Genomic DNA, 22,254 nt, shown 5'->3' with positions numbered 1-22,254 from the left:
TTTTCCATCTTATTTCTTGGAATTTGACAATTATATGAAACGATTTATTTAAAAATACCATATTTAACCTTTAGAAAAGCTGAAGGTTGCTTTTACAAGAGAATGGATGTAAAGATCAATTTATAACAGAACTTACTGTTAATGAGAGTATTGAAGAGAAGAAGGTTCCTTCGTCGTATCTTGACAGCTTACTTAGAACGGACTCAAGAACGGACAGTAATTTTTCTATGATACATTTCACCATCTGAACCTGCACACGCTCCAGGAACTCATCTATCTGGGTATGGTACTGATGCTAAAACACAAAAAAAGATATTACTAAATAAATGAACATCCTTTTTAGGCCCTAGAGCTAATAATAAAGCAGCTATTACCACCAGTTTTAAGGCAAGTCAGTCTGCATTTCTTTAATGTCTGACTTGAATTAAAACCGCTGTCAGATTTTTTTTTTAATATTTTGATAAATAAGTCCCATTCACTAAACATATTACACCTGTCTCAAATTAAAATCAGGGCTACAAAACAAATTTAACATCTTTTTTGTTAGATAATCAATTTGTTTGCTGATTTAAAATGATGATGATACATTTATAATAGGTTATACATTGTATTTTCAAAAAGCCTAGTTAAATATTAATATTCTGAATGTAAAAACAATAAGGCCCCCTAAAAAAAAACTGCTCAACCAAAAACACCCAGTGGTTACAAAAATTTTATTGAGTTGTCACAAAAAAAAAAATATATATATTCTATAAATACATATCTGTAACTAGCTCAGTGATGTTTAAATGGAACAGTATTAACAGAGGAAATAGCAAATACAGCTTGTACAAAAGTTTACTGCGCAAAGGGAAAAAAAATTGTCACATGCATGTCATTATGTTAGCAGGGGAAGAAAAATGAATTAACCCACTTCTTCAGAAATGGAAAAAATTTTAAGGTGGCCTAAATAATACCATTTTTCAATTTTAAACAGAAATGTGTATTTTTCTATTGCTACTTTTTCATCTTTATTTGATTCAGATGGGGTGATGCTGATTTGTATATAGATGCTGGGCTTTGGAGTTAATAACCCTTAAGTTGCATTATGTCTGGTACACTTCATATTCAAAGCTGGACAAGTCCATTTATACAACTATAGCAAACAAATGTGAAAATATAAACAATGGCATTACTCAGAAGCAGAAATTTGTTAGCCTGATAAGAAACATAAAGTAACACCACTGATAAGCATCTTAGCCCTTAATCTGCTGGAACCAAAATTCATTAGCCTTTGCTTCCACCAACCATTCTTGTGCAATCTTACCAGGCTGTATACTGGTGCCAGCTCAATTTTTATATTTCAATTTCAAGGCAATTTTCAGTATTGAAATCCCATTAACATTATTAAATGGATTGTTCAAAAATTCAAAACTGGGCAAGGCAATTTTCAGTATTGAAATCCCATTAACATTATTAAATGGATTGTTCAAAAATTCAAAGCTGGGCAAGGCAATTTTCAGTATTGAAATCCTTTTAACATTAAATGGATTGCCCCAAATTCAAAGCTGGGCAAGGCAATTTTCAGTATTGAAATCCTTTTAACATTAAATGGATTGCCCCAAATTCAAAGCTGGGCAAGGCAATTTTCAGTATTGAAATCCTTTTAACATTAAAAAATTCAAAACTGGGCAAGGCAAATACACAAATTTAGCAAGTTAAGGGTCAACTTTAAAACCAACAAATTTATCATAAACAGACCAGGTATATAGCATGTATATACATGTACCAGTAGAATTTTCACTCATATAATATTTCAGATCAATGTGCCAGGTATAATGGTTAACAAACAAGAAATGATAAACAATGCAACTTTTGAAAGAAGATTTCAGTTCCACACAGATCAATGACAAATGCTGTATGTAAATTACAAATGCCAACATATTAAGGCTGGTTGGTGGGCAAATACAACGTATTACCTTAAGTCATATGCAAATTTATTGCCCCATGACTCAAATCTGTTTAATTAGTTTATACAAATTTATTTAAGTTTGATAGTGTTAGAAGCTTAAGCTTATTGAAACACACTCGATATCAGTTCCTGAAACCAACCAGTACTAAGCAATTAATGTAAAGTTTCTTGCCCAAGGAAATAACGCCTAGCCTCTGACAGGGTTTGAACCTACATGGTCAGGAATCCTTGGATTGTTAACCACTCTGTCACGCTGCCACTCGCTAAATCTATGTTCAATGACAGTTTGTTACAGGTAAATGGTGAACTGACAGGAAGCATGGCCAAAAAATAGCAAGGTTTCAAATTTATCACTCAAACAAAGAGATCCAGACCATATTCCCAGAACAATTTAAGTCATCCATATACCATAACTTCTTTTCAGTGAATAAATATCAAATGGTAGGTAAAAATATCAAAATTGATATGTTCATAACATACATTTTAAAGAGCCTGTTTTACAAACAATACTTAAGCAAAAACTGTACTCATTGCTGAACATTGCACATAAAGCTAGAACAAATAGATACTACTAATACCTAATTAGAGTGATAAACCATTACATGATCATTAGAGTTACACCTGATTTTTAGTTATAAACTGTTCCTAATTAGTGATAGTTCCTATCCTTGTGCCAAATAAGAGTGATAAACTTGTTCCTAATTAGAGTGATAAACTGTTTTTTAACTTTAGTGATTGACAGGTTTTTTAATTAGAGTGATAAACTAATTTCTAACTTGAGTAATTAACTGGTTCCTTATTAGAGTGATAAACTTATTTTAAACTTGAGTGATTAACTGGTTCATAATTAGAGTGATAAACTTTTTTTAACTAAAGTGATTAACTGGTTCCTAATTTGAGTGTTAAAACTTTTTGATAATAACATTGATAAAGCGGTACAAATTGGAATGATATGTTGTTCCCCCTTAATTTAAAAATCTGATGCTAACTTAGAGAAATAAACAAAATCTTATTCTCTGGCATGCAGTGACTAATGAATTTGGTTTTCTTATATAAATTAATCAAACATTTCTGTCAATATTATCTCTATGAATTTCTAACAATAGCACTTTATCTATAAATTTAACAAAATATATAATTTATTCATAAACTTTTAATACATTTTTAAACAATTTTCATTTTCTATTATCTAATGCTACTCTAGCTACACCAGCAAACACAATAAGGCATAAGGACACTAAATCACAACAAAAATTAAAATTTAGGTACCATGGATCCTGGCACTGCTTTCAGGCCATTCTGCACTAAATGTTTCTGAAGAAAAAAAAAACACACAACACAATATTCATGCAGAGAAATAAAACAATAATTAATATTTCCTGTGACTATCTACAACTGAAAAAGTATAAATTGACAATTTGTAAAAATAAATAAGCCTGTCTACATGTAATGCAAAGTAAAATATTTAAACAAAAGGTTTTAAAATCTTATTTTAACATCTAAAATTGAAAAACTATATGCAAATGGGCCATATGTCAAGGACTTAATTGTGACATATGAGCTCTAAGCATGATTGTGACCTTGACATTAGCCCATTTTTTCTTAAATCGTACATTTATTTCAAGTTCAATATTATAAACTTACATGTACCATAGAAATAACTAGTAACCGTCTGAACTTGCATATTGGCATCATGCACAGATTGACAAATAAATTAAATATCTGACCTACTTTTGTGTCAACTTTGTCAATTGGGTCAAGGTCACATCAACAAGCTTAAACAAAATAAGCTTCTTGATGAATAAAATATCAATTAATATTCAAATATAGATAATTGTCCCACTAAAAATGCAAATACAATGATTTTTATAGTGAACTTTATTTGATTAACTTCTGAAAATACAAATATTAAGCAAATGTGTATAGAACATATCTAAATACATCACAAAAAATTTGTTGTGTACTTGTACATGTATTATCAAAATCCCTCTTCATATTTTATGCAAGGTAACCTAAGTTAGGTTCCATATTTGGTCATTTTTTCTATAAGATATTTTTCCCTTTAAACCAACCAGACCAATGTTGTTATAACAAACCTTTGTTAATAAACTTAAACATGAAACAAAAACAAAACTTAACTTTCATGCCAAAAAGTATGTGTAACAAAAATAAAAGAATAATAACTGTTTTTTACTTAAAAATATCCTCGATATTTGTCAACATAAGACAATTCTCTAAGAAATGGAAAGCAAATGTACATAAAAGGAAGAAAGGGCAATAAAATTGGGAGGAGTGGATGGGGTGGGGGATGCACGATCAAAGCCATTGTGTTTAAAAAAAAGAAAAGAAAAAAAAAAGAAGATAAATTTCCTTATAACTGTTAGGTATCTTTATCATGTAAGATAAATTATTTCTTTTAAAAAATTTCACCATTTAACCCATGAATTTGTTATAAAGATGGAAAGAGAGGGTGACAAATGCCTGCATTGGACTAAATTGTTGTTCCTAAACCACAAACAAGAGCTGTCAGTAGGACAGCAACGCTCGACTATTCTTAGTCCAGGATAGTAAAAAAGAATTGATAATGTAAAATTTACTAAGTTAAGAAAAGGGCAAATTTTTTTCTTTAAATCCATGTTACAGTTATAGCCCTTGAAGAGAGTCCTATTATGCTCTCAAAGAAGAGTATAAAATTATATCTTGCTTCAGAGCCATATTCCAATGGACTTTGAAAATATTTGAGGTATTACAAAAACTTTCACGAAAATTCTAAGTCGAAAAAGGGGCATAATTCTGTCAAAATGCATGATAGAGTTACCTCCTCCTGTCTACAGGTTGGGGTTATGATGGCAAACAAGTGTGCAAAGTTTCAAAGCCATATGTCAATGGACTTTGAAAATATTTAAGGTATTACAAAAACTTTAACATAAGTGGTTACGCCGACGCAGACGCTGATGCTCGGGTGATTACAATAGCTTTACTTATTCTTATCCAATAGTCGAGCTAAAAAATATTCCATTATTTAAAAATTCCTAAATGTGACCCTCTCAAATAAGGTTGACTTTTCCTTGTAAAATGATAAACAAGCATTCACAGAATGACAACAATAACAATACAAAACAACAATAAAACCATGCCCTTGATAAAGTAATATAAATACCATATCCCCACTATCCAATGCACACAGATGTAATGCCTGTAAAACAAACAGTGTACCAAGTTTCAGCAGGATATGGATAAAACTCGGTTACTTTGGAAATTCATAAACAGAATAACAGAGTAACAATGTATGGTAAACTTCATTTTTACACTAACAATTTATTTGGTGTATTATAATGCTGTACATTTGTAACATCACTTTTCAATGGATAATTGTGACGTTTATACAAGAGTTAGTAGGACAGCATCGTTGGAATTTTCTAAGTGCTTGACAGTAAAACAAGAGCCTGGATAATTTAGAATTTTCAAAGTTCAAAATGCTTTCAAATTAAATCTTAAACAATTTTTCATCTTCATTTTTTGGCCAAAGTTTTGCTTGATACTAATGCTTATATACACTTAATACAGACATAAAAAAATATTTCATCACCTAATGTTAAATGTCATGAAAAGTAAAAATACTAATAAATGCTTAATTTTGACATTGTATGAAAAAAAATCTTATATAAGTTTAATGCCATAGAAAAGCATCACGCCCACAATGGCAGAGAAAATTAGATATCTTAAAATAAACATCATGATGTATAGAAGTAATAAAGTTCGACCTTAATGTCAAAAACGTTTCACCCACTTATACCTTGTTCTTGCAGTCAATAATTGTGTTCATCATGACACACACTTCAGGTGGTACGAAATAGTCTGTACTTCGACCACCTTTCCTCAGGTACGTCTCAAACGATTTCAACGTTCTGAAAATAAAAGATGAAAAATTCTAAAATAAAATAATATGTTCAAAACATACAATTATAAATGAATAATTATCATGATAATATCTACTTCATCAAAATTATCACTTAATTTATAAGGAAGAAAATATAGATTTGTCCTTGCATATAGATTTATCCTTGTGTATTGAATTCAGAAAAAAAAATCCACAAAACATTGTCATTAACAAAACATATCTATTTCACAACCCTATCTTTAAGTATTGTTTATCTGGATTAAAGGTAAAGCTGCATCTCTTTAGATCTAATAAGGGCATAAGACCGTAAAAATAATGCTAACTGTGCATTTTTTTTCAGGCAAAAGTGGGCACTTGAGACAACCCACTGACAGTCATTAAGCGAGCAAAATAATAAAACCATTTGATAAAGCTGTCTTAAAAGCTCATTCAACATATAAATCATGAGGACAAGGCAGGTGACACGTTGTGTAAATTACTGCAAATTGTTTCCGTTAAAAGACCTCAAGCAATCTTCAACAAAACATAATGTAGCAAATGCACTCAAAATGAATGAGACTGTAACTTAAGAATTTAATTGACAAAAACTGAAATCAACAGCAAAGAAACAAAACATGCAAAAACTATTTATTTCTTATTGTTTCAAAAGTAATAATTGAACATTACAATATAACATGTGTTTGATGAAACAAAAGGATATTAAGGAATCTTACAAAAATTGATTTTCATAGATAGGTTTGTGTTTTCTTTTGGCAAAATTAACAAAACCCAATTTGGTAAATAATATTTAATCATTAAATATTACAGTGAACATGTTTTAAAAAACTTTTAAGAAAACTTATCCAACCCTTATCATACAAATTATGTAAATAACTAGAAATGTGACCATATGACATAGATGCCCCAATCATGTAATGTTTTAACCTCCAAGTACAACCTTGACCTGGGTGTTGCTTGCAACATCTCCCCCATCTGACAATGGGTAAGACATATGAAAAATATTTTGACATCCAATCACGAAAGAAGAATGTGTTAAGATGAAGAGGAAAGCAGACACACACAAATTGACCTTTAACCTTCAAATTGGACCATGACCTTGAAGGTGTTGATACCGGTTATGTGTACGACACATTAACTGTGCTGAAGGCACATATTGAATATTTTTTGACAGTCCCTGAATTGGCCTGAACAACAAATGCACATATTTATTCAGAACAACCTGTGCAGAGCACTTCCCTTTTTGGAGACAATGATTTTTGGTTGTTCCTAATAGGTGAATTGCTATAAGTGGCTCTTCTGCAGAGGTTGCATAATACCAATATAACAACCGGATCTAACACTCAGTAAAACCAATGATTTGACAGTATGAGGCAAGATTCTCTCATTATAATTGAGTTGGGTATTCTATTACATTGCTACAATCATTCTGGTTTGATTGGTGGAGAAACAAACTTGTTTGTTTGGTTGGTTTAACAGCATATTAACACATTTTAGGTCATATGGCACCAAAATAGGAAAAGTTATTTTGGCTAACCTCGGGTGTTAAAACTTCAAAGCAACACCAGGGGTCAAAAACACCTCATCTGTTGGAGCTAAGAGATGCATAGACTCTATTTATTCAAACTCATTTAGTCACGCAGAGATAAAAACAGTGGGCTCAAACTACCCAGGTGCCTTGTTGTATTGGTACATTATCTTGGCATACCACAGTGCTATGCTTGAACAGTTGATGTTAAGTGATATCGCAAGTAAGCTTTAGTAAATTTAACCTTTCACCTGCTGAATTTAACAAATATCAAGTTTATCCAAATGAGAAATTTAAAAAAATTTTAAGCCTGGTCAGATTGAAGGGATGATGGCACAAATGTGTTTTCTGACCTGACTCTATATTGATGCCAAAAGCTGATCACTTTTGGTTCCAGCTTGATAACATTTGAATGATTTATTTAGAAACAACTCACTTCATTTTTTTTTCATTTTTTCTTGGTTGTATTGTATGTATGCACCAACACAGTATAGGTCATATGGGCACTTTCCAGCTTTACTGGTGGAGGAAGACCTCAGATGCTCTTAGTGTCCTCGCATGAAAGAATGAAAGTCCCTTTGGGATTTGAACCCACAAGCGTTAAGGGGCAGGTGGTTGGAAGTCAACAACCTTAACTACTATCATCATTTCAAAAATTGTAACTACCTTTTGGCAGCAGCTTCTATCATGTCTGCGGCCATGAGTTTGAGCCTGTGGTCAAGATGTTCTGCAAATACTTCCTCGGGCCAGTGAAGGTCACGAATAAATGACTGTAGTGCATCTAGCTTCCATAACATATCTTCTGATGTGGAGCAACCATTACTGTAAATATTATTGGTAAAATATTATCTTAAAAGCTGTGAATGACTTTGTGTCCGTTTTCACCAGTCATGGTAGTAATATATACATGTACACAAACAACAGTCACAATTTCTTTTATCAACCTACCTTTCATTTTTTAAGAATATTTGTAAAAAAAATTATAACAAAATTTACTACGCAATACTCTTTGAGAAACAAAGATTTCAGTTATTGCTGAAAGGTTTAGCTCTTAGACATGTTAGTTTTTTTGTGAAGTCTTTCTTCCAGGAAACCTGATATGGAAGATGTTAAGAGGTTATTGTTCCACAGAGGTCTGACTCTGCAAAGGTTTCACATGTCTACATCAAGCTGACATCACATATATTTATCAAGAAACCTATCTTGTAAGATTCAAGTGATTCTAAATAACTTAATAATTCTTTAACATTAAATAAAATTCAAGATGAAAATAATAATTTTCTTCACCAGTATCTTAATCCTAGGTAAAAACATTTTAAATCTTTACCACTTTGAAGACGAAAAAGTACTGTGCCTTTTTAATGGCAGAATGGACACTCATTTGAGAACCAACATTTCTTGCTTTAAGATATTTCACTAAAACATTTTTTTTTATATTAGAATTGCCCTTGTGTCAGCCAACAATTTTTTACTACATTAAAATTAAGCATGTCTCCAATCAAATATTTTCTACACTAGAATTACCCGTGTCAACTAAAAAATAATATTGTTTTAGAAATACCCCTGTTTCACCTCTCAAACATTTTTATGCATTAAAATCACCATTGTTTCCATTAAAAAAATTTTCTCCTCAAAAATTACCCCTGTGATTCTTATCAAATAATTTCTACATAAGAATAACCCCTGTATTTCCCAAAATATTTTCTTCCTAAATCTACCCCAGTATCTCTCATCAAAAATTTTCCTGTTTTAGAATTACCCCTGTGTTTCCCAGCGCTCTTTCTCAAATCCTCTATGTATTGATTGTGCTATTGAAGACTCCATAAGGTCGACATATCTAACCACTTGTGGTGCGAACATGTCTCTGAGGTGAAGGTGAAACTTTCCATTGCATAAGTTCTCTGCAAACATAATCATTTTTATATTACATAACCACAAAACAGAAATTTCTCTTCACAATAATGCAAGATCATCAAAAGTTTTGTGAAAAAACATGTTGAACAAATTTTCTAGAGAACGTAAACATTTAACCACACACACAGTTACGCTATTAAAGATGTAACGATAATAACATGATATAATTTTATCCCCGAATAATGTTATCCAACAGTTAATCACAAATTTAAAGATTAAAGATGATTTCCTAGAATTTGTTCTTCTGAGAATCAAAGCCTATAAATAGTTAAAAAGGAACAGCTACAAGACTCCTAATATATATTCTATCTACATGTACTGTATATATCAAGAAAGATTTGTTGAATGTGTCAATCTTGATTTTTTCAAAATGAAGGTCATGGTGTTGGTAGTTTTCACTCTCAGTAAGATAAAGCCACATTTGATTAACCAGAGCACATTTCTGCCACTGCATCATTCCTAAGCAAGCTGTCAAGCTGTTTACTAGTACCAATTGCCTTCACTTACGAAAGGAACTAATAACTTATGTAAATGCCAGAGCAGACATACAGTGCAAATAACAGTAGAAAGGATTTCATGATCAATCACAATGCAAGTGACCTGCACTGTCCAAGAATCGAACCCGTATCGACCGATCTACAGTAAAATGCTCTAACTATTAAGCTAACCTGATGGTGCTATTTTTTTAATAAAAATTGCTCGCAATATTTTTTTATATACTTTACAGGTAGCAGACACAACCTACAGAATTTTGTTCCTATAAAATTACAATATTTTCCATATGACAAAATTAAAACATGATTTATGTACATGCTTATATCTCAATATTTCCATTTTAATTAAATTACAAATTAGCAGACAGACTCATTTGCACAGAAAAGCAAAATTCATTATTATTAGATTTATTAATTGATAACTCGGTACATGTACATTATATAATCTTTTTATTCTTTCAGACAAATAAAATAACCCATTGACTGCTGGCAGCAACAAACTCTATCCATAAGACCAGTGCAGACGAAAATCAGTTCGCACTCCTCTACAGTTTGATCATGGTCTGCACTGGTTGCCATTCTGTCAGTACATACATGTATTTTGAAATTTTCGCTAAAATGATGGTTTGGTGGAGACTGAAGGATAGACATGTCCATTTAAGATACTTGGCATATGACAACCTTTTATATACAGCCATATAATTTAACAAAAAATCTGTTTAAACTAGAAATGTGTCCATAGGACACAGATGCCCCCACACGCCACTGTTCTGTCAATCTTATGACTCTAGGTCAAATATTTTTTGGACTACATGTGCCACAAGTTGAAAACTAAAAATCAACAAAGGGCTATAATTCTGTTAAATTTGGTCGCAGCAAAAATTCCTTCCTTTACTACCATCTACACATTAAGGTTGTTCATCCTTGGAAGTTTAAGCAAAATCTGCTGTCCGGTTTAAGAGGAGTTGTGCTCACAAAATTTCTACATAGTATATAGTGAAAAAATCAACAAAGGGCCATAATTCTTTTAAATTTGGTCACAGCAAAAATTCCTTCCTTTACTACCATCTACACATTAAGGTTGTTCATCCCTGAAAGTTTAAGCAAAATCTGCCATCCGGTTTAAGAGGAGTTACATTCACAAAATTTCTACATAGTATATAGTGAAAAAATCAACAAAGGGCCATAATTCTGTTAAATTTGGTCGCAGCGAAAATTCCTTCCTTCACTTCCATCTACACATTAAGGTTGTTCATCCCTGAAAGTTTAAGCAAAATCTGCCATCTGGTTTAAGAGGATTTGCGTCACAAGATTTTGGGACGTACGGAGGGACGGATGGACAAGTGCAACGCTATATGCTCCCACTTTGTGGGGGCATAAAAATTATAACTCCTGATAAATGCTGTTCTTCAATCAAAAAAGAAACCATTCACGAATCTGTGACTGTACTCAATATAAATGATTTAATAATTATGAATATCCAATGAAAATTGATGTTACAAGCATGCATTTTATAATGTATAAAAGATATTTCATACATAAGTATTTCTAAAAATGCTACAGGAAAATTATATTTAATATTTTAAAATATGTGAAGGTGTTTATAAAAGCCCCTGAAAAAATAATAGAGTGGGAAGTAAAGTAAAGTATATCTTTTCCAGTTTTTCCTTTTAATAAGACTCCTTGGCAGTAACATTTGTGAAAACTGAGTTAAAAACATTGCATAAACAAAACTGGTGAAAAATAAGTGACAAAATATTAATTCTGTTCAATATACTGGAAAATGAATAAATTCTTATAAAGAGTATGTGAAATCAAGATGTGGATTGTAAAAGAAGGAAAAACTTTTCTAATATGCAATCAAGATTCCAAATTTCAATTTTCTGTGATTCAAATACATTTTTTGCTACAATATTATTGCCCTTCCACCTAAAATCAAAACCAGTATATATACCTCCCCTTCCTCTTTTTGCTGTTTAATATAGGTAAAGTACAAATATAAAAATGAAAACTTTACATTATAATATTTAAGGCTTCTCTTTAACACTGATTGCTTTATTCTGTAGGAAATTCAAATTTTAAAAATATTGCTACGCTTCTCTTTGACTCCTATTTGTTGCTCGATGTAATTCTACTAACTGGAAGCAAGCAGCATAATCACTAGCCTGTAAATTAAAATTTTTTCTAACATTCCTCGGTTTCAGCTGTCTGAAACTTGAATGAGCTACACACCTACAAGAATTTTAAGCACTCTTGACAAAAATCGCTATTGCATCTTCAGTAAGAGTCTGAACACTGTAACTTACAATGCTGAAACTAAATTGTTAAACCTTTGCCATCAGTATAAAAAAGACAGGTCAGCAAGCTATATAGAACCTTGACCTTAACCATTACTATCATATCAAATTTATTGGCTTTAGCTGACCACTCGGTATAATATTTTTTCTTACCATCAGTTCTAAGGTAATCATTCAACAATTGAAACAAGGGAAAACTGTCCCATGTATCGGGTGGCTGGGCTTCCAGTGTGGCGTCCATGTCCACTGCAAACAATGACCAAAAGATCTCTGCGTGCTCCACTAGCAAATCACTGAACCATGCAAATGCCTGAAATATTTACAAGTTGTATATATAGTACACATATATAATATACACATTTATATCACACTTTAAATTAATACACATATAATTAACTGAACATGTACAGTAACTAAAAAAGAAACAACCTGAAAAAGTAATAACAATTAGTTGGTAAACACAGGTGGTCTTTCGCTCAAGAGTAAAATAAAATTCATTGTTGATAGGAGTGAAATACAAAAAATAAAATGAACAATATCAATGAACACAAATGGTGATTTTAAAATAGCACAATTCCTCCTCAAGGAAAGACAAATATTATGATAAAGGAGGTAAAAAAAAGGCAGTTATTTTTATTTTTTTTTAATAATAAGTATGTTTCTGTATGTCCAAATATTATTTATGTTTTTTATTATTTCTTCAAACAAACAGCATTCAACAAAAATAATTATTTTTTTTAAAAATGCATTCAACAATAATATAACTCAATCAAAGCATAGCTTCAAGAAGATAACATTTCTTGATAACATAACTATCAGAATGTAAATATCAAAAAGTAATAAATGTATTGCAATATTTCATCATTGCATTATTTCAATATTTTGAGATGGGTAAATGTTCTTTTTTTTCTTAAAGAATCAGATTGTACTTTTTTCTTACCAATACTGATTTTCATTTACTTTGGAATAACAATGAAATACAATGTTAAAAGCTAGGGGAACTATTCTTTTTGATACCATTAGTTTAATGAGGGTATACAAGGGAGTTAAGTCAAAGCAAGGCATTAAAGGAACTCCACTTAGGTCGAAAAAAAATAAAAACATAAAATTCCTTAAATAGATCAACTTGGACACTTAAAACAGAAAGATATGCAAAAGATATTTAAGAAATATACTCAGAATAAATTATAATCATGTTTTTGTGCTATTTTAGTCCATTTGAGTGAAAAGCATTAATTTGGGATTATTTTTCACATTCTGAATAATAATTCTGGAAAACAGAGTGAGCACATGACCCGAAATTTTGCACAAAAGTTATTGGCCTTGACCTTCATCAAATGGAAGAATAATTTTGATAATTATTTCCAGTCCTGTCATTTAAAAAAACCTCAGTGAAGTCCCTTTAAAGTGTAATAGTTGCTATTTGGAACTTGGCAAATGTGGGTTTTTCCAAGCTTATCCTCTGGTACAAACAAAGTTTTACTAAGCACTACTGTTCACAATAGATTAGTCAACCTGTTGCACTAATTTTTGAACATGAAACTGTAAAAAGTTGTATACATGTACCTCTGAATTAGCTGAGAAAAACCCAAACTATCCTTAATTTGGGAGTTAGTCTATTACATAGTAAATATTAATAACTACAAGTAAATTTTATTGAAGCATAATTAAGAAGTTTTGTGACCATGCCATAATCCTGGTCAATTACATGTATGAAGTGTGGTAAATCCTTTAACAGCATCCAATCCTCAATACTAAAGGTAAAGGTCCTTAAAGTTAAATCTTGTGGTGGGAAAGTCATATACATGAATGTCTAGGATGGTTAAAATTAATTCCCTTCAAACTTAAAATAAACACCTGTCACTCCCTTTTGGTCAGTGACTGGCTATTTTCTTCTCTCTTGTTTTTAAGGCACATACAAACTACAATTAGTCAAACAAGCTTTGTATACACTTACTTATATCTGGATTGAGACTTTTTGGTTCATACCCCATGGAAATTTTATATTAACCCTTAGCATAAAAGCAGCAACTGATTCTACCACTGCAGATGAGATCAACTGTGCCATACAATGATGGTCTGCATTGTTTGCAATTCAGTTAGTATATATTACGAAATTTTCTCTAAAAATGTTTGAATTGTCTTGTCCAGATTGCAAGATTGACAAGTCCATATTTAGCATGGTAAAGGTTAAGTATATATTTCATAACCCTACCACATTGGCTTCCGAATTTCTTTTTAAGGTTAGTTTATGAAATGCCCAAGTAATTCAATGGCTAAGCCAAAAAGGGCATTATGCATCATATCAACCATGAAGAAAAAAAAAAATTCTGAATGTCACAATGTGTGTTAGTTACTAACACCAGTCAACAGTCTTGTTTTCAACTTATACATATTTTTCGCTATTTTTAAGTATATGATATTATATTCTCACTTAAATGTAGAAAAGTATTAACCTTTTCGCTGCCAGAGGGTTATTTATTTAGTGATCACCTATTTGCTTGAAGGTTTATATTATTATTATAATTATTTTTATAGAAATGGCAAAAGCTGTCCATATGGCAAATACGCCGAAAATAATAGGGATGGCATATGCCGTCCCTATGGCAGTGAAAGGGTTAAGCAAATACAATGTTAGAATGTTAAGGTACATAAATATATGGGTGACAATGCAAATCATGTTAGACTATTTGATACAACAAATGAGCTGTGCCATGACAAAACCAACATAATGCGTTTGCAACCAGCATGGATCCAGACCAGCCTGGGCATCCGTGCAGTCTGATCAGGATCCATGCTGTTCGCTTAAAACTGTATAACCAGTAGAGAAACTAATAGCGAACAGCATGGATCCTGATCAGACTGCGTAATGCGCAGGCTGGTCTGGATCCATGCTGGTCGCAAACCCATTATGTTATTTTTGTCGTGACGTGGCTCAAATGTATGTTCGTTTATTTGTTTTATCTTGTTTGTACACCCATGTTGACACATTTTTAAGTCATGTCTCGGCAGATGATCCACCTAACTGACTTTCCTGGATAACAAACCAGTATATACAAATTTCTTCACAAGTGAAGGACTACTAATCTCACATGATTTCTGAATCAGATGTGAGAGATAATTTACCATTTGATTCAATGTTCGATATCAATTGCAATTTTTACACCAAACCCAAGGATCAAACCAGAGAGACTTCTGAATTACTAATTCAATGCCCTCCCTATTAAACAAAAGTGGGCAAACAATACCAAATGCTTTGTTTAGTAGTTTCAAGGCTTAAGTAGAGATACTACTTTCACCATGGGGCAAAACAATGTTCAAGATATCAGCTTAATGATAAAATATCTGATTAATTTTCATTCTCTTAAGAATTAGCTAGGCAGCAATAAAATTAATGCTTTTAAGCTAAGCAATGATACATGTAAAACATTGATTGCATCAACAATGTAATGATGCTCGAGAGACAAACAATTAAACCTTGCATCTTAATAAAGCAATTTTATTTCCGTGGAAAAAAACAACATTTTTTAAAATGTCTACTTTTATTTGTAAACCGTCTACATTCTTATCAGATATTTTCCTTTGGTACAAGTAGTAAAAATTACAACCTTAACAATAAAATTAAAGACTATCACTACTATATTCTTTTATCTTCAATTAAAACTTCTGTGAACTAAATCTATACAAAGAAACAAAAAAACAACTAGTGTGCAAAATTGCGATACATGTACAATTTAAAGCTTGTGAAGCCGAGATTACAGTATACACGCAGTGTGAGTGTGTGCAATAACTTCACATATTTACATGTTCTATTACACATTCCATTTCCTCTGCCTTCAGAGGAGGCTGAAAAAAAATTGCCATACTAGTAATTCATAAAATGAGCCGCGTCATGACAAAACCAACATAGTGTGTTTGCGACCAGCAGGATCTGACCGCTGGGATCACAAGTCTGATCAGATCCATGTTTTGTATCGTTTCTATTCGTAAGGGTTTGTAGTTTTAAGCGACGTGTCCTGATCAGCTGCGCGATGCTGTCCAAAGCTATGTTGGTTTTGTCGTGACGCAGCTCAAATGGAATCAAAATAATTGTCAAGATTTTGAAGGCTGCTCATGTACTTGCTTATCCTTGGAAAAAAAACAACAACATTTAAACCTTCCCAAATTTCTAATATATAGACTTACCCTGTTTTTAATATGGACCAATTGATTTTTAGTAGAAGGGATTTCAAAATTAGAATATGCGATCTAAGCTATTGATGTTTCTTGAAATAACTGTCAAACATCACTAAAGTTGTATAATGGACTTTTCCTGTTTTGAGCTTTGGCACAGTTCTTTGCATTAAAAGATCAGGATATTTTAATCAAGTGGCCAACCATATTGAGTAAGGCTAGACTGCACACCTATGGCAGGCTAACAGTCAAGGCTCTGTTTCGGAAACATTCAACCATCTTGTTTGCAGCTCATGAGTAAATGGGGTGATAATCACTGAATTTTCGAAGACGAAGATCTATCTACCAGAAGATAAAGAAAAGAAATGAGTTTCATGTATCCAGCTTCCATTGAATAAAAGAAAAGGTACAGACAATTAATGAATTTAGTAAATAATAGCAGAAAAACAAAACAATGATTGTACTTAGTTGTTAATGCATGAATCTAAAAAATCTATTTCATTTCACTCTATACACAAAAATGATATGCCTCAAGATACACTGCAGAATAAAAATTAATATAATTATGTGCCTTGAAAACAAACATACTTCTAACTAAATATATATTAAAATCATATACAGTAAATCTACATATCATTTTCTTTTTTAAAGTATAATGTAGCCAAGCTTTTTCTTTATTTAGGCTTTTTAACACAAACCTATTTTACCATAGCCTTTTTAAAAGACACATGAATTGCAAAAAAAGTAATGACCATTTTTGACTTTGAAGAAAAACATATTGCTTATGCAGAGAACAAAGAAAAAACAACATTTGGATCACCTGTGATGTAATTGTGCAGATTTAGATTGCTTGCGGTAGTTTTGATTATTTTTGGTAATTTTAAGTTACTTTTGGGTAATTTAAAAAAAATACTTTTCGTGACTTTTTTATCACTTGAAGTTATTTAAGATTCAATGATAGCAGTTTAGGATCACAGCTATAAATGATTAACTATATCTTCAAGTAACACTGATCACTCATATTTATAAAGCTATCCCAATAGAGGGAAAATGAAAGCCAGTCTAATGTTAACAATAAATATTGAAATCATGCAATAGACAGTAACCAGTCTACACTTCAAACTGTTTACTGACAATAAATAATAAACCAGTCAGATTGAAAGATTTTTCTTTTTTGATGAAATATATATAAAATATATAAAGAAACGGAGCACAAGTTTTATCAACATCTTTACCCACGAGGGACACTCCATTTTCAACAATATTAAAAGAAAATTTTCTGATTTCCCTTGATATGTCTGCCAAAAATGTTGAAGTGAAGGAATAACAATTTCATGCACCAGTCTGTGTTGGACTGTAAAAAGCTTTGGCAGCTTCAAATCCCTCACCTCGTTCTGCAACTCCCAATCCATGTTTAACAGACTGCATTATATAATCGGTTGATTTTTATCGCTTTGGACGTTTTATGAGGAAATAAAAAACAAATGTTTCAAGTGTGATATACAGTGTTTTATGAAGAATGTAACGCCTGCTGTACAACATGGGAAATGCAGTAGATATCATAAATATACAATATGTGCAGTAACAAAAGTACAAGCCAACTTTATTCTGCAAGCTGTCTAGTAAAAATGACTGGTCTGTGAATGACAGACTAACTGGTAGATAAATGTTAACTTGTAGTGAATGTCAGGTTAATAGGTGTGTGAATGTCAGGTTAAATGTTGTATGAATGTCAGGTTGACTAGTTATACATGTATAATGTCAGGTTTACTGGCAGCTTAATGTCTGTCAGGGAAACAGCTGTGTAAATGTCAGGCTAACTGGCAGGTGAATGTCAGGTTACCAAGACTTAATAGCTAAATGTTTGGTTAAAAGGTGTGTGAATGTCAGGATAACTGGCAGGTGAATGCTAGGTTGCCTTGTAGCTGAATGTCAGGTTGACTGTTGTATGAATGTCAGGATAACAGACTGGTGAATGCCAGGTTGCCTTGTAGCAGAATGTCAGGTTAACTGTTGTGTGAATGTCAGGCTAACTGGCAGGTGAATGCCAGATTTCCTAGTAGCTGAATGTCAGGTTAACTTTTGTATGAATGTCAGGCTAACTGGCAGGTGAATGTAAGGGTAACCATTATTGGTTTACCTAAGCTTCATGGAAATGTTCCTTACTGAAAAGATTCATTTTTCTAACAGAGAAACATCTATAAACTCTAATGACATTATCAGAGGTCTTCCCTATTTACCAACCACAGAAATTGATTCATTCTTTTCAATTGATTCAAGAATCTCACAAATTCTTTTTGGCCATTTAACAAGTTTATCAAACATTCTATTTCTCTAGTAGATTGTTCTCATTAACTGAAGCTGGTGCCTTATTTTACACAAAATCAAATCATTCTGAACAGTGTTCTTTCTCTTTGTATAATATGTTCACTGTTCAGTTTTGATATTCAAATATAACAAGAACTGCCACTCTAATGGCATGAATACCCCTGCATACCACTTTGTCAGACAGTGGCCATTTAGAACTCAAGGACAACCACCCTGCCAAATCTGAGGTTACTAAGCCAGTGCATTGCTAAGATATGTATTCTCCATGCTTCAAATGTGAAAATTTTAAAATCAAGTTTTTTAGTCAAGGCCCCTGTGACCTTGACCTTTGACCGAGTGACCTCAAAATCAATAGGGGTCTTTTACTAATCATGACTAACCTCCATGCCAAATATGAAGACTGAGGGGCAAAGGAAACTCAAGATATTGGGCAGACAAGCTTTTTAAAGTCAAGGCCCCTGTGACCTTGAACTTTGACCCAGTGACCTCAAAAACAATAGGGGTTATCTACTAATCATGACTAACTTCCATGCCCAATTTGAAGACTGTGGGTCAAAGGAATCTCAAGTTATTGGGCGGACAAGCTTTTTTTAAGTCAAGGTCCCTGTGACCTTGACCTTTGACCCAGTGACCTCAAAATCAATAGGATTCATCAACTAATCATGACTAACCTTCATGCCAAATATGAAGACTGTGGGTCAAAGGAATCTCAAGTTATTGGGCGGACAAGGTTTTTTTAGTCAAGGCCCCTGTGACCTTCACCTTTGGCCCAGTGACCTCAAAATCAATATGGGTCATTTACTAATAATGACTAACCTCTATGCCAAATGTGAAGACTGTGGGCCAAAGGAATCTCAAGTTATTGGGTGGACAAGCATTTTAAAGTCAAGGCCCCTGTGACCTTGATCTTTGATCCCAAAATCAATTGGGGTCATCTACTAATCATGACTAACCTCCATGCCAAATTGGGTGGACAAGGTTTTTTTAGTCAATCCCTGTGACCTTGACCTTTGACCATGTGACTTCAAAATCAATAGGGGTCATCTACTAATCATGACTAACCTCCATGCCAAATATGAAGACTGTGGGCCAAAGGAATCTCAAGTTATTGGGCGGACAAGGCTTTTAAAGTCAAGGCCCCTGTGACCTTGACCTTTGACCCAGTGACCCCAAAATCAATAGGGGTCATCTACTAATCATGACTAACCTCAATGCCAAATATGAAAACTGTGGGTCAAAATAATCTCAAGTCATTGGGAGGACAAGGTTTTTAAAGTCAAGGCCCCTGTGACCTTGACCTTTGACCCAGTAACCTCAAAAAATCAATAGGGGTCATCCAAGTTATTGGGCAGACAAGGAAAAACTGATGGACACACAAGGAGAGGTCCGCACGGACAAGCTGATTCCAGTATACCCCCCTTACAACTTCGTTGTGGGGGGGTATAAAAATGCTTAAATAAAATGGGCAACAATATAGAGTCAGGTAAGACTATGTAGAAAAGTAAGTTGGCCTGTCTCTCAAGTTCTTGAGTGGTGCTGGAATTGGTAGTTTACCCTCTTGATCAGGGCAATTAGCCACGTTGAATTTAACACAGCACAGTTCAGCCACCTGGGAAGGCTGTCAAGCAATTTACCAGTAATAGTTTCCTTCATTTTCTTAAGGGACTGATAACTTTTGTACATGCAATATCAGCAGTACAGTGCGAATGATGGTAGAAAGGATTTCTTGATCAATCACAACAACAGTGATCTGCACCTTCCGGGCATCGAACCCCAGACACCTGATTCACACTCTAACACTCTACCTAACGAGCTAACTGGACAGCTCAAGTTTTTAACTTATAAATACATGTAACTTAATGATTGATCCTTGTGTCTTTTTTCATGTATATTCATGTACAATTATTGTAAGATTTACAGAAGCCCTTTTCTTTTGTTATCATGTTATTATGCTGTCACTGGACATCTAATTAACCAATTATTTCATAAAGACTAGATTAGATAACCCAATTATCTCCATATATAGATTTCAATTTTTTGTTTTTCCAGTTTTTAAAAACAGATGTCAAAAGGTTAGACTTAAAATAAAATAGATTCTTGATTCATCAGAAGTGAACATTTATAGAAACTCCTTTATGTGTATGTATATTTACATAATGTTTAGTCAACACTCAATAACTTAAATAATAGAGACCAGAAGAAAAACAAGAGCTGTCCGTAAGACAGCGCGCTCGACTTTTTTATTGCTTGCCAATAAAAAAAGTTTTTGCAGTAAAAGGCAATACAAGAACCAAGATTCTAAGTCGATAAAAGGCCTTAATTTTTAAAACAAATCCTTGACAGAGTTACCTTCTCTTGCGTACAGATGGGGGTAATGATGTGAAATAGCATTAAAAGTTTCAAAGCAATATCTCAAAGGGTTAAGGCAATAAGTGGATTTTACCCATATTCAATGTATTTTCTAAGTCAAAAAGGGGCATAATTCTGTCAAAAACCTTGACAGAGTTATGTCCTCTTGTCTGTTGATGAAGGTCGTGATGGTAAACAAGTATGGTCAGTTTCAAAGCAATACCTCCAATGGTTTTGAAATAAAGTGAGGTGGTACAAAAAACTTAACCAAGCTCAATACACTTTCTAAGTCAAAAAAGGGCCATAATTCTGTCAAAAACCTTGACAGAGTTATGTACTCTTGTCTGTAGATGGAGGTTATGATGGTGAACAAGTATGGTAAGTTTCAAAGCCATACTTGTAATACTTCTGAAATAAAGTGGGGTGGTACGAAAAACTTAACCAAGGTGTGACGCCAACGCCGACGCCGACGCCGGGGCGAGTAGGATAGCTCCCCTTTTCATAGAAAAGTCGAGCTAAAAACCACACATACAAATGTAGAATATAATATCAAGATATAATAAAAATCACACTTTAAAGAACATAATAATTTAATCAAAATAAGATTTTTTTTCACCTGAAAAAAAAAATGACAAAAAATCAACATATCACACATTAGCCGAGAGATTACAGATTTATTACCTCCCTTTGATTTAGAAAAAAATAGTCAAAATTTGAGAAAATGCACACAAGATTGATTATCAGTAAATTGAAAACTCAGAACGCTCAATTCTCAATTAACAAAACATCTACATATAATAGAATAGAACAATGGCTAGTGCAGATTTCCAAATCATAAAGTTAAAAAAAAACTATTCAGTACAAATAATTTCAGTGCAAGAAATAAAACCTAAAATATCTTCTCTAAAATACAGCCTGTACATAGAAAAAGAAGAAAACAAGTAGATTAGAAAAAAATCTAAAATATCAGATCCATATTGTCCATTCTAATGAAGTCTTTTTCTTATTTCAGAAGACCCCCCCCCCCCCCCCCCCCAGAACAATGCCCTGTCTTCACTTCTTTCTATATACTCTTGTAGTATTTAACAACTGTGCACTGTTATTTAAAAATAAAGAAATAAACAAGTATTATTTCTATAGGCACAAAAAATAGATCATTTTTTTGGTTTGTGACCCCTAAGTGTAACCTTGAACTTTGGGCTATAGACCTTTGTTTTCTCTGATGTTGTTTTATTAAACTTATATTTATATCCTTCTAAGCATGACAAAGTTAAGGACCACACATGGAAATATAAACCTTTATTGGCCTTTGTCTTCTATGT

At 32.7% G+C, this 22,254-nt stretch overlaps 1 protein-coding gene across 1 annotated transcript in view; it reads right to left on the bottom strand.

The window, feature by feature from the left end:
* The window catches only part of LOC132756020 (calcium-dependent secretion activator 1-like), a 91,710-nt gene that overhangs the window by 6,409 nt on the left and 63,047 nt on the right, over positions 1-22,254 (bottom strand). Inside the window, exons 16-21 of the mRNA XM_060746974.1 lie at positions 12,236-12,392; positions 9,137-9,278; positions 8,044-8,199; positions 5,748-5,859; positions 5,112-5,147; positions 137-295 (exon numbers count right to left, since the gene is read on the bottom strand). Of these exons, the coding sequence (XP_060602957.1) occupies positions 137-295; positions 5,112-5,147; positions 5,748-5,859; positions 8,044-8,199; positions 9,137-9,278; positions 12,236-12,392 (762 nt within the window). The remainder of the gene's footprint in view (positions 1-136; positions 296-5,111; positions 5,148-5,747; positions 5,860-8,043; positions 8,200-9,136; positions 9,279-12,235; positions 12,393-22,254) is intronic.

Source organism: Ruditapes philippinarum, unplaced genomic scaffold, assembly GCF_026571515.1.
Source record: "Ruditapes philippinarum isolate M1 unplaced genomic scaffold, ASM2657151v2 ctg1017_1_1_1_1, whole genome shotgun sequence".
In the NCBI taxonomy this organism is placed as follows: Eukaryota; Metazoa; Mollusca; class Bivalvia; order Venerida; family Veneridae; genus Ruditapes; species Ruditapes philippinarum.
Note: the sequence above shows the minus strand (reverse complement) of the source record. Positions and strands in the feature narration are given on the sequence as shown.